General features: G+C 32.1%; 1 protein-coding gene across 2 annotated transcripts in view; it reads right to left on the bottom strand.

Moving 5' to 3' along the window:
• LOC137625862 (E3 ubiquitin-protein ligase RNF216-like) overlaps positions 1 to 15,000 on the bottom strand; it is a 67,175-nt gene that overhangs the window by 32,895 nt on the left and 19,280 nt on the right. For both annotated transcript variants that reach the window (XM_068356782.1, XM_068356780.1), the window contains exons 3-6: positions 8,131 to 8,311; positions 3,812 to 3,933; positions 2,732 to 3,004; positions 1,551 to 1,661 (exon numbers count right to left, since the gene is read on the bottom strand). In XM_068356782.1, the coding sequence (XP_068212883.1) occupies positions 1,551 to 1,661; positions 2,732 to 3,004; positions 3,812 to 3,933; positions 8,131 to 8,311 (687 nt within the window). The remainder of the gene's footprint in view (positions 1 to 1,550; positions 1,662 to 2,731; positions 3,005 to 3,811; positions 3,934 to 8,130; positions 8,312 to 15,000) is intronic.

Genomic DNA, 15,000 nt, shown 5'->3' with positions numbered 1-15,000 from the left:
AGTAATTATGCAAGTGCATTGAAACTGACATATAAATATTACACACTTTTCTTCATAGTTATCTTGTAGCCATCTAGATAATTCAAGATTACCCTTAACCATCACGATTGTTCTCCCACCAAGATAATACACAGTAATTGCTGTTGGGGCAGTCTGAGCAAGGATCTAGCGGTGATTCTAGGCCTCTGGAAGCGTGGTAAACATTTTAGCGCAGTGGTTCCCAACCTGGGGGAAATTTCCTCCGGGGGGTGGGGAAATTTGAAGCTACCAGGGGGGAAATAATTACACTACCTACAAACTAAAAAAAATATCAGGTGACAAAGCTAGCCCTGATATTGATACACTGGTGCACAAGAAGCAGCCTCAACCTTCTCACTAATTCAATTTGGAAGTAGAAGAATAAACAAAAGTCCTTTTATTTTGCTACTAGCTGCTCTCCATATACTGATAAACAAATAGTTACAGAGTAAAATGGATAGAGAGTGGTTAGTAACAACTAACCTCATAGTTCTATGGCTATGCGCTTAGTTGTTACTAACCGCTCTCTATCCATTTTACTCTGTAACTATTTGTTTATCGGTATATTTGTATAATGGAAAAAAAAAATTAGTAAGTCGTCACAGTGTGTTTCAACTACTCTTTCCCTCATACATATGAAGGGGGAAATCTGGAGGGTTACACTGGGTGCAGGGGGGAAATGACAGGAAAAAGGTTGGGAACCACTGTTTTAGCGGCTGTGCATTGAGTGCATATGTTTTATAAGGGATAACTCCTTGTTAATCATTAGCAACAAAGCTATTGATTCAATTTTATAATTTAACCTGTGCTTCATACCTCCTTGTCTGTAGACAGGATTACGATAGATGACCTTAAAAAGCTATTTTTAATTTTCATACTCTGTTAAAATCCTTATTATTATTATTATTATTATTATTATTATTATTAGCCAAGCTACAACACTAGTTGGAAAAGCAAGATGCTCTAAGTCCAAGGGCTACAACAGGGAAAAATAGCCCAGTGAGGAAAGGAAATAAGGAAATGAATAAATGATGAGAATAAATTAACAATATATCATTCTAAAAACAGTAACAGCGTCAAAACAGATATGCCCTATATAATTAATTAAATCAATTAATTAATTTAATCGTAATTAAGCTCAAACTACTGTAAACATCAGATAAGTGCAGTGTATTTAAGTTGATTGAAATCCTCTAAATCAATGCTGTATTTTAGTTTTACTTTTGTTTTTATATTTAGCACTTTACGGCCTGTTTCATGGTAGAAACTAAAGTTTTTCAATAAAAGTCAAAAGAATCTATAATATATGTTTTTATTTAAAATACAAGGATGTTTTCAGTATCTAGAACTCCTAAAATACATATTTTACCTTGCTTTGGTGGCACACTTTGGCACACTGTTCTATCGGTTTCCTTATTTCCTTTTCTCACTGGGCTGTTTTCCCTATTGGAGCCCTTGGATTTATATAAGCATCTTACTTTTCCGACGAGGGTTGTAGCTTAGCTAGTAAAAATAATAATAATGCTTCTTACCTGATCATTGCTTCAGCCATCCGGTTCTCCAACGTGACCCGAACGTCCTTCTGTTTCTCTGCAAGAACTTCCCTGCAGGTCTTAGGGATGTGGTTCATCTCTTTGCACAATCTGGAGAAGCAATATGAGGGCGATACTTGTTTATCATATTCGTATACTAACCTATCAATAATTTGTTCTGAAAAAAAGTCACTACTAAAATAGTCAGATTGAAAATACATGAACAAAAAACTATAGATGATTTATTTGAAAAAAAATCCAGGTTCTCATATTCAGAGATTCAAAAAGAGAGGCATTACATGGGAGATGTTTTTCATTATTGTGTTGAGAAAATTCCTTTATTTCTCATATTAAACATTTAAACTGATGAGATTTGCATTCAGCCCGTTAGTAATGAAGTAAAGGCTGCATATTCATCTGTTTTGTAGAATAAGCACAGATAAGCACAGATTATTTCTCTGTTCTGTAGGATTGGCACTCAAACATTAAAAGGAAAGGTTATATATTTTTGTTTTGTAGAATAGGCACATATTTCTGTTCTGTAGAACCGGCATAAAAATGTCATCAAAAGGAAAGGCCACATATTTCTCGTTTAGAATATTTTAACATTTCTGTGCCAATCTTACAGAACAGAGAAATGATCTGTACCAATCCTACAGAACAGAGAAATATTTAACCTTTTCCTTTAATGACATATGCGTGCCAATCCTATTAAACAGAAATATTTTGTGCCAATTCTACAAAACAGAAAAAAATGTAAGCTACCTACAGAACAAAGAAATAATGTGCCAATTCTACACGATAGAGAGATATGCGGCCTTTCCTTCCAATGATATTTGCGTGCCAACCCTACAGAACAGAGTAATTATGTATCATTTCTCCAGAACAGAGAAATATACAGCCTTACCTCTTAAAAAGAAAGGTCGCATATTTTTCTGTTCTGCAGAATTGGCACAGACTATTTCTCTGTTCTATACAAAGGGCACAGATTATTTCTCTATTCAGTAGTATTGGCACACAAATATTATGAGACTCATTTTTGTGGCTTTATAACATCAAGCAGATTTTTAATTAGACATTTAAGCTTCCCAAAACAAAACCTTATTTTAATAGATATTAACAGCAGGTGATAACCCAAGAATTGCAGCTAATTAAATGAAACAGACACCAATCCTTCTAACCTGCAGGAATCCTTCAAACAAGCGGGATTCTGACACACAAATACTTTGTCGTGTTTGTTGGGCATTATGACCTTGAACTCGCAGAACGGGCAGGACTCCAGGTCTTCGATCCCTGCCCTTTCTATCTCGTACTCTTGCTGCTTCTGCATCACTCGGTCCATGACTGCTGGGGCCAGCAATGACCTTAGGTCACGTTCATCAATGGACCCTGGACATTCGATTTCGGGGCACCGGAAGGTGAAGCGCCCTTGGCCTATCTCTTCTTCCGCAAATCTAAAATGGAGGGGATCGTGGGAGTATAATTAGAACGAATATAATGATAAAGGAATAGGAATAAGGATCATTTGATGCCATTAAAGCGAGGTTATAGGAAATATATTGTTTGTGCGTTTAATATATATATATATGTGTATATATATATGTATATATATATATATATATATATATATATATATATATATATATATATATATATATATATATATATGCATTTGTGAGCATGTATAAATATTATTTTGTTAATGAAATTAATTATCATTCATTATACTCCTCTATTACTTACCTTAATGCTAATCTTTTTGGAAGGTTGACTATATACTACAGCAAACATAATTAGTCTTTATATCTATACAAAACAATGACTACACACTATTCTATAAACAGACGCTACTAGAGGGACACTCAGCAGAGGGCAGACCTCCGCCTTGGCCGCTTATTTCTTGACCTTTTGCTCGACCTTGACCTTGACCTTTGAGCTTAACATGTATTAATTGGCATGGATTTTCATACACTAATATGAACCAAGTTTGAAGTCTCTGTGACAACGATGTCCAAACTAATGGCTGATCAGGTTAATTGGACATTTTGCTTAATTGTGACCTTGACCTTCCAAAATTTTATCTTTTCTAGCTTTTTATGTAACAGTCAATCCTTGGAAGTCTCATTCCTCTCCGATTAAATTTGTGGCCAGAAAAGTGTTCACAAACAAACACACACACACACACAAACAAACACACAAACAGGGGGTAAAACATAACCTCCTTCCAACTTTGTTTGCGGAGGTAATAGTGAGTATCTCACCTCTTGGTGCAGTCTCCACAATATCGATGTCTCTGGCGTCGAGCGCTGCATGAAACCATATCACAGATTGGGACGTCACTGTAGCATATCAAACATTGGTCCTTTCCAGTTTCAAGTTCTTCCTAAATAGATAAGCATTGAATCACAATGGATATGGATATGAGTCATGGTATGACAATGAATCAATCTCCAACAGATTTAGTAGATTTGAGAACAAAGCCCTCAGATGAATATTGGGAGTTAAGTTCCAGGACAGGATTAGAAATGCAACTATAAGAGAGATTACCCGAGTGCCGTATGTGGATGAGATCATGGAGAGGGGTAAATGGAGATGGTTTGGGCATGCTTTTTGCACTCCCCTAGAGAGATTAGTTCACCAAAATTTCAACTGGGCTCCACAAGGCACTAGAAGAGTTGGAAGATCCAGGCCTACATGGCTAAAGATTACGAAGCGTGAAGTAAGAGATGGTGAATGAAGTATTTTTTTAAAAGCTCACGATAGAAACGACTGGAAAAATCTAACCAAGGCCCTTTGCGTCAATATGTGTGGAAGGAGATGATGATGATGATGAATCATACATATTTTTTCTCTCGTACTATAATGGGTTTATTTATATCGTGATATGATTATGAATTCCTTTGAGTAAAAAAGGACAAGATTTCAGTATTAATTATTTTATTTATTTTTTTTTTTTTTTTATAGGTGTCTGACCGTCCTGTTGCGAATATTTTAGTCTTGTGTAATATTTGATTTCCTGTACTGATTTTTTAGTTTTTTCAATGGGTAGTTCTGGCTCCCTTTCAAAAAAAGACAAGAGCTTCTATTATTATTTTTTTTTTCCAATAGGTCACTGACATTACTGTTTCGAACATTTTGGCCTTGTGTAATATTTGATTCAGGTTACATTTTTTATCGTGTAGGTTATGCAAGGAGCTTTCTTCAAAGGAAAAATAGTAAGGAAAATACCGGTAACTTAATTCCTAAACATTTGCTAAAATTCATTTTCTGCAGTCTAAAGTTCACGAGTTTTGTTGACGATTTCACAGAAATTCTATTAAACATTAGGGGCTTAGGTTCTATTTGAGCACGATACAGTGTTGATTTTCATCCATAGTGACTCATTGGAGGTAATTCGAAATAAAAGCTATCAATTGTGTCACCTGGTGGGTCGTTCTAGGGTTCGATTCCAGTATGGGGTAGAAATTTATTTCTGTTTGAGCACGATATTGTGTTGATTTTCATCCATATTGACTCATTAGGGGTAATTCGAATTAAAACTTATCAGTTGTGTCATCTGGTGGGCCGGGAAGTCGGGGAAAACTCGCCTGTAAGAGACTGATTGTCTAACCAGCTAAATCCTTAAATGCAATCAGCATTTAGGTTCCGACTCCTTTTTGAGCCTCTGGTGGGTTGCTTGGTAGCGACCTTGCCTTTCATTTGAAGGGGCTAGGGTTCGATCCCAGTATGAGATAGAAATATGTTTCTATTTGAACACGATATTGTGTTGATTTTCATCCATACCCACTCTTCTAAAAGGTCTTCTAAAGTAAAGGACCTTGCTATTCTGTACAGAACCAGGCTCAGATTCCACCTCACCCAAAGAGATGCGCTCGCTTGCGACAACAACGTCATAACTCAAAAAAATGTATTTTTGAGTTTTCCATATAGACATATTCATCTTCAAATGCTGATTTTTTTTTGGCAAAAAAGTCATAATTGTAGCTAAAAAATTGATCGCTAGAGCCCGATAATGACCTAACGACATACATTAATATGATAGTGTTTTAATTGATTAAAATGGCTCTCCTTAAAAATAACTATTTTTGAGTTATGACGACGTTGTTGCAAACAAGCGATGTATCAGTTCAAGTCTTCCAGATTGTAATCATGCATCTTTAGTTTTAATCTCAATATAGTATTTGAATAATTTATTTACTCTCGTAACGTAATAAACACTAATTCAATCTTGTCTTCTTTCAGATTTCCGGTATGTCTTCTGCAAGGTAAGATAATCCTATGAAATTATCATCTGTATATATGTTGTGTTTATAGAAGTGTTTACTGTATAGATTTGCATATTGCATTCTGCAAGGTAAGATATTCCTATGATTATCATCTGTTTATTTATTGTGTTTATGGAAGTGTTTACTGTATAGATTTTCATATTGCATTCTGCAAGGTAAGATATTCCTATGATTATTATTTGTTTATTTATTGTGTTTATAGAAGTGTTTTCTGTATAGATTTGCATATTGCATTCTGCAAGGTAAGATATTCCTATGATTATTATTTGTTTATTTATTGTGTTTATAGAAGTGTTTTCTGTATAGATTTGCATATTGCATTCTGCAAGGTAAGATATTCCTATGATTATTATTTGTTTATTTATTGTGTTTATAGAAGTGTTTTCTGTATAGATTTTCATATTGCATTCTGCAAGGTAAGATATTCCTATGATTATTATCTGTTTGTTTATTGTGTTTATAGAAGTGTTTACTGTATAGATTTTCATATTGCATTCTGCAAGGTAAGATATTCCTATGATTATTATCTGTTTGTTTATTGTGTTTATAGAAGTGTTTACTGTATAGATTTTCATATTGCATTCTGCAAGGTAAGATATTCCTATGATTATTATCTGTTTGTTTATTGTGTTTATGGAAGTGTTTTCTGTATAGATTTGCATATTGCATTCATTGCTATGATTGTGGTTAACAATTATAATTTTGATTAATATTTCACTGAGCTTCGTTATTAGATAATTGGTTCCCTTGTGTGGTAGAAATAACATATATTCAATTTCAGGGCAAAAAGTAATTCTTATTTTGTTAATCAATCAAACCACTTTGATAGACAATTTGATAGATAAATCATCTATCAAAATATTTAATCTGAATTCATTGATATTAACTAGAAATATTGTACGTGAGTAGTATCGATATAAACGGACTTTGACTCTAACTGAACAATGGTCTTCGTTTACCTCCAGACGAGAGTCGAGATCATTTTAATTTGATTATACATTTATCATTCGTATATCAATCTTATCATGGATGGAAGCAGTGCACCGGTGTGTGCTCACTGTGGCTGATTATTGACATTTGATCACAATTTTTTGCACTGCTCAGAGTGCACTGTTAAAAAAACCGTAATTTTAATCGGTAATTCTCCGTAAAAATATACTGTTCTCAGCCATGTATCAGTAAAATACAGGCTACCGTAATTTTACCCTACTTTTTTTATTATATTTTTACGGGTTGGTGACCATAATATGACTCCTTTGCGATTATTCGTTTTTTAAAACGGTAAATCTCTAGAAACTTTTATTCCAGGATTTTTAACCGTTTTTACGAAAATATTAACCAGCGGTGAAAATAACACATTGATGGCAAATCCGAGGCAGATATCCTGGGAGATGTTAATGTACCGTAGACGCGTTTTTTAGCATTTTAGTTATATTTTTCGATAATTTTAACACGATTTTGCAAAACTTGTGACAGTGCTGAATGGCAAAACCAAAGGAAAGAAAACAATCTATTTTATTCCCCTTAGATCGTCAAATGCGGATAAACATACTGATCATCAGGGTTTTAAGACTGTCTGTATTTTATACAGTAAAAACAAAAAGAATATTGTGCCTATCTGTCTGCCTGTCTATCTATCTATCTATATGTATGTATATATATATATATATATATATATATATATATATATATATATATATATATATATATATATATATATATGTATATATATATTTATATATATATATATATATATATATATATATATATATATATATATATATATATGTATATATATATTTATATATATATATAAAACAAAAAGAATATTGTGTCTATCTGTCTTTCTGTCTATCTATCTATCTATATATCTATCTATATGTATGTATGTATATATATATATATATATATATATATACATATATATATATATATATATATATATATATATATATATTCTGTATATATATACAAATTATATATATATATATATAATATGTATATGTATGTATGTATGTATATATGTATTATAAGCATCTTTCTTCGTCCTTCCATCTAATCCATTCCTTCGACGTGAACTAGATCGCAGTTTATTACAAATGAATGAGTATGCATCAGGAAAATAGCAAGTCAATTACCATTTGATAGAAATTCCCTCTATCCAACGAACGCCCACCTACCTAATGAACGAGCACCTACCTAATGAACGCGCCTCTGCCTAATGAACGAGCACCTACCTAATGAACGCGCCTCTGCCTAATGAACGAGCACCTACCTAATGAACGCGCACCTACCTCGTGCATTTCACCAACGAAAGCCAGGTATTCCTCGACGCTGAGAGACTCGAAAGTCCTTTGAATCTCCCTTTCTCTCTGCCTCTGGAGGTAGGACTCCATCTTCGGGTAGTCTGGATCTCTCAGCATCTTCTGAACAACGGACAGGAACCTGTCCTTGTTCCCTCTGATTTCCCAACATCTGTGGAGAGAAGAATGAAACGGGACGTTGTAGTTTAATCTTCACAATAACAAAGCTGGAGCAGAGCTGTTACCTTAGATGTTGCTGCTTTTTACCTTAAATTACCTTAAAACTGTTCCAATTTCCTTAAATTTAAAGCTCGTAATTTCGAAAAACTGAAATTACATTAGAATTGCCTTAAAAATTACCTTGAAATGATGCAAATTACCTCAAACCAAGGTAATTACCCTAAAAGTTTAAACCCTGGTTACGAGACACCATCAAATATTCTTGAGTACATTTAAAACAGTCACTCTGAGCATATTTAAAGTACCTTGGGTCTTAACTGCTCACTCTGAGTATACTTAAACTACCTTGGATTCTAGAAAAGTTGGAAGGCTCAGGCCTACATGGCTGAGGACTATGGAGTGGGAGATGATGAATGAAGAAGTATTGAATTAAAAGCTCATTATAGAGACAACTGGAGAAATCTAACCGAAGCCCTTTGCGTTAATAGGCGTAGGAATAGTTGATGGTGATGATGATGACCTTGAGTCTTACTGCTCACTCTGCGTATATTTAAAGTACCTTGGTCTTACTGCTCACTATAAGTAAATTTAAAGTACCTTGAGTCTTACTACTCACTATGTGTAAATTTAAAGTGCCTTGAGTCTTACTGCTCACCCTGAGTACATGTAAATACCATGGGTCTTACTGCTCACCCTGAGTACATGTAAATACCATGGGTCTTACTGCTCACCCTGAGTACATGTAAATACCATGGGTCTTACTGCTCACTCTGAGTACATTTAAAGTACCTTGATTCTTACTGCTCACTCTGAATAGATTTAAAGTACCTTGATTCTTACTGCTCACTCTTGAGTAGATTTAACGTATTTTGGTTCTTGCTGCTCACTCGGAGTATATTTAAAGTACTTTGGGCCTTATTGCTCACTCTGAGTACATTTAAAGTACTTTGGGTCTTACTAGTCACTCTGAGTAAATTTAAAAGTACCTTGATTCTTACTGCTCACTCTGAGTAGATTTAAAGTACCTTGATCTTACTGCTCACTCTAAGTAGATTTAAAATACCTTGATCTTACTGCTCACTCTGAGTGCATTTAAAATACCTTGGGTCTTGCTAGTCACTCTGAGTAGATTTAAAGTACCTTAATCTTACTGCTCAATCTGGGTAGATTTAAAGTACCTTGATTCTTACTGCTCAATCTGAGTAGATTTAACGTACCTCGATCTTACTGCTCACTCTGAGTATATTTAAAGTACCCTTGGTCTTGTTACTCACTCTGTATATTTAAAGTACCTTGATTCTTACTGCTCACTCTGGGTAGCTTTTAAGTACCTTGAATCTTACTGCTTACTCTGGATATATTTAAAGTACTTTGGTCTTACTGTTCATTCTTGGTATATTTAAAGTACCCTCAGAAATTGTTGCCCACTCTGGAGTTTATTTAAAGTACCCTTGGTCCTACTGCTCACCCTATATTTAAAGTATCTTGATTCCTACTGCTTACTCTGAGTATATTTAAAGTACCCTTTGTCCTACTACTCACTCTGAGTGTTTGTAAAGTACCTTTATTCCTACTGCTCTTGCTATATTTAATTTTTTTCTGTAGTTTGAAGCCTCGTTTGTGATCATACAACCCTTAATATATCCCGATTAACATCGATCAAAACTTTAGCGTCGGGACAACTTCGTTCTAACTTCATAACCCATTCGAAGTTCACCCGAAGTTGAAGTAGATTGCTGGTTATAATATTGACTTTAGCAACTTCTCGAGAAGTTGCCGAGGAAAAACAAACCTTGAAAAGCTTTTTATACGTCATTATAATAATTGTGGGCGTCTAGTTGAGGAAACCTTGGGATCATTTTGAAGATGGTATTATTATTATTATTATTATTATTATTATTATTATTATTATTATTATTATTATTATTGTTGTTGTTGATGTTGTTGTCGTTAATTTCTCACATTTTCACCAGACGCAAAGTTAGATATAATAATAATAATAATAATAATAATAATAATGAAGGTGGTATTATTATTATTATTATTATTATTATGATTGTTGTTGTTGTTGTTGTTGGTAATTTCTCACATTTTCACGATACGCTAATTTAGATATAATAATGATAATAATGGTGGCATTATTATTATTATTATTATTATTATTATTATTATTATTATTATTATTATTATTAATGATGATAATAATTTCTCACCTTTTAGCCAGACAAGTGAGATATATTGATGATAATAGTTATAATAGTAATGATAATAATAATAATAATAATAATAATAATAATGCCAGTAATGATAATAATGATAATTTATTATTATTGTTATTATTATTATTATTATTATTATTATTATTATTATTATTATTATTATTATTATTATTATCACCTTACTCATCTGAAGCAAGGTGAGAAATAATAATAATGATAATAATAACAGTAATAATGATAATAATAATAATAATTTATTATTATTATCATTTATTATTATTATTATTATTATTATTATTATTATTATTATTATTATTTTCTCACATTTTTCACCCGAAGCAGGGTGAGAAATAATAATAATAATAATAATAATAACAATAACAATAACAATAACAATAATAATAATAATAATGATAACAAGGGTAATAATAATAATAATGTTGGTAATAAAGGTAATAATGATAATATTATTATTATTATTATTATTAGTAGTAGTAGTAGTAGTAGTAGTAGTAGTAGTAGTAGTAGTTTCTCACCTTTTTACCCGAAGCAACGTGAGAAAGAATAATAATAATAATAATAATAATAATTATTATTATTATTATTATTATTATTATTATTATTATCATTCTATTAACTTCTAACCTTTCTCACCAGAAATTATAATAATATTTATCATTTATTATTGTTATTATTATTATTATTATTATTATTATTATTATTGTTGTTTTTATTATTATTATTATTATTAATATTATTATTATTATTATTATTATTATTATTATTATTATTATTATTATTATTATTATTATTATTATTATTATTAGAGAAGTTTTCCATCGAGGAAAGTATATTCCAATTACAATTAATCGTATTATACAAATAACCATGAATTCCAATTATGATCTATAATCCTAATTTTTTTTTTTTATGAAATTTTCTGATATCGTTAACTCTTAGTATACATTTTCTGTGATGATCACGTAGACCTATTAGTGTGTGTAATTCTTATTGAGTGCCACTTTTGGCCACAGGTATTTTTAAAGGTTTAAAAGGCAGCTCATGAATGGCAGAGCAAGAGATAGTGACATTGCCCTATAAAGCAGGGCAATGCACTAGAGACCGACCATATATATATATACTGTATATGATCAGTGCCTGAGCCCCAACAAGCTAGGACTAAGGAGGGCCTGGCAATGGCTGCTGATGACTCAGCAAATAGACCTATAGGATCCCCCAAAACCCCCCCATTCTTAGCTCACAAGGATGGTGAGGTTGCAGCTACCAAAGGAACCAACGAGTTTGAGCAAGACTCGAACCCCAGTCTGGCATTCACCAATCAGGGATGTTACCACATCGACCACCAAAACCTTGAAAAAAAATCTTTTAAATTATTATTCTCACATTAATTAATTTAGTTATCCATTAAGGGGATTTAATTAGTATTATAATTTAATCTTTTGTTTTGACTTTTTTGGGAAATGAAATAGAAATATGGTTTTTATTACAATATAAATTCAAATATGATTATCCTAAACCAAGCTTTTGTTCAAAGCTTATTCAATTACAGTGCAGATCCAGCCTTCAAGCAGAAAGCTGTCGTATAATCATTTTACAATAAAGTTTTTTTTTACTTCAGATATTGTTTGCTACTTTACAAAAAGCATAAAATATTGATTTTCCAAGTTTCAAGATATTCAAAATAGCAAATCTCCTAGTTTTGAAATATTAAAAATAATGATTCTCCAAGTTTCAAGATATAGAAAATAGTGATTTTCCAAGTTTTAAGATATACAAAATAGTGATTTTCCAAGTTTTAAGATATACAAAATAGTGATTTTCAAAGTTTTAAGATATACAAAATAGTGATTCCTCTGCAAGTTTCAAGTTATTTAAAATAGTGATTCTCCAAGTTTAAGATATTAAGAATAGTTATTCTCCAATTTTCAAGATATACAATACAGTGATTCTCCAAGTTTCTGGATATTCAAGATAGTGATTCTCCAAATTTCAAAATTCTCAAAATAGTTCTTCTCTAAGTTTCAAGATATTCAAAATAGTGATTCTCATTTCAAAATAATCAAAATATTTACTCTCCAATTTTCAAAATATTCAAAATAGTGATTCTCCAAATTTCAAAATTTTCAAAATAGTGATTCGCCAAGTTTCAAGATATTCAAAATAGTTATTCTTGTTTCAAAATAATCAAAATAGTTATTCTCCAAATTTCAAAATTTTCAAAATAGTAATTCGCCCAGTTTCAAGATATTCAAAATAGTTATTCTCGTTTCAAAATAATCAAAATAGTTATTCTCCAATTTCCAAGATATTCATAATAGTCATCCTCCAAGTTTCAAGATATTCAAACCAGTGATTCTCCAAGTTTCGAGTTATTCAAAGTAGTGATTCTCCATGTTTTAAGATATTAAAAGTAGTGATTCTCCAAGTTTCAATATATTCCCTATAGTGATTCTCCAAGTTCCCGGATATTCAAAATAGTGATTCTCCAAGTTTCAAGATATTTAAAATAGTGATTTTCCATGTTTTAAGATATTAAAAGTAGTGATTCTCCAAGTTTCAATAGATGCAAAACAGTGATTCTCCAAGTTCCCGGATAATCAAAATAGTGATTCTCCAAGTTTCAAGATATTCAAAATAGTTATTTTCCAGTTTCAAAATAATCAAAATAGTGAATCTCTAAATTTCAAGACATTCAAAATAGTAATTCTCCAAGTTTCAAGATATTCAAAATAGTGGTTCTCCAGTTTCAAGATAATTAAAATAGTGATTCTCCAAGTTTCTAGATATTCAAAATAGTGATTTTCCAAGTTTCAAGATATTCTAAATCATGATTCTCCAAATTTTAAGATATTCAAAATAGTGATTCTCCAGTTTCAAGACAACCAAAATAGTGATTCTCCAAGTTTCAAGATATTCAGAATACTGACTCTTCGAGTTTTAAGATATTCAAAATATTGATTCTCCAAGTTTAAATAATCAAAATAGTGATTCTCCAAGTTTCTAGATATTCAAAATAATGATTCTCCAAGTTTCAAGATATTCTAAATCATGATTCTCCAAAATTTAAGATATTCAAAATAGTGATTAAACCAGTTTCAAGACAATCAAAATCGTGATTCTCCAAGTTTCAAGATATTCAGAATAGTGACTCTTCAAGTTTTAAGATATTCAAAATATTGATTCTCCAAGTTTAAATAATCAAAATAGTGATTCTCCAAGTTTCAAGATTTCCAAGTTTCAAGATATTCAAAATAGAGATTCTCCAAATTATTTTTAATTTTGTGTTTTGATTAAACTTCTAAGTCTTAACGTCCCTGAGGTCGATTAATTGCTTGATTGATTTTGAGTTTTCTAGCATCCTGACCTCAAAGGTCATTGACGCCGATGTCGTTTGTTATAAACAAAGATTAAAAAGAAATTCTATTCAAAACCATAAAAGCGAAGGTGTCCTTATAAAAGTTAAATAGTTTTCTGAAGACCTGCTTCTGAAATGAATCTAAAATCGCCGCTTGTATTGTACATATTCTGCCCAAGAATCATAGAGAGAGAATGTTCTTCTATTAACGTTTTTTTTTTTTTTTTTTTTTTTTTTTTTTTTTTTTTTTTTTTTTGTATGGAGTAAGCACGGTTGCCTTCTATTGAAGGACTCGCTATGGCTTGGAGGTAGACCGTAGTCCCGATCGGCTACTCTGTCTGACATCGATTAGACCCCTGTAGCGTAAGTTCATGAGTTGTACCAGTCACCAGCGTCCTTCCTCCCAGCAGCGAGGAGTCCTGGCGTTGTTAGATCAACAGTACATGAGACGTGTGATGTGTCTGTTGTGTTTTTAGAAGGTGTTGTTCTATTGGAAATTAAGACAATTTCTCCTTTCATATGATAAAACAAACTCCTGGCTAACATGAAAATATTCTCGGTCCCCGTAACCAATTTGAAATTGTTTTCACTTAATTTTCACTAATTTAGATTTTTCGCTCATTACCTGCGCGAAGGTGGTATTGCGATCAAGTCGGTTTATTTATTTTTCGGTGTGTCTGGCTGTGGACAGGATTATTTGTGTATCTGTCTGTGGACAGGATTATTTGTGTATCTGTCTGTGGACAGGATTATTTATGCGTATATGTAAGTGGATAGGATTATTTATGTGTATTTGTCTGTGGACAGGATTACGTCAAAACTACTTGACGAGTTTTGATGAAATTTTCACCGCAGATAGACCTTAGGTCATGGACAACCCCATTAAATTTTAGAGCTGATCCTGGTCCCTTTCCGGATTTGCATTTTTCACCATTTTAAAGATAACGTCAAAATAAATAGACGTATTTTGACGAAATTTCCACCACAGATAGATCTTAGGCCATGAACGACTTGATTAACCTTTGGCGGAGGTCATAAATATCTGATATATCTCGATTGCTCTTGTTATAATTCATTTGCTTAACT

Source organism: Palaemon carinicauda, chromosome 33 (genome assembly GCF_036898095.1).
Source record: "Palaemon carinicauda isolate YSFRI2023 chromosome 33, ASM3689809v2, whole genome shotgun sequence".
Lineage (NCBI taxonomy): Eukaryota > Metazoa > Arthropoda > Malacostraca > Decapoda > Palaemonidae > Palaemon > Palaemon carinicauda.
Note: the sequence above shows the minus strand (reverse complement) of the source record. Positions and strands in the feature narration are given on the sequence as shown.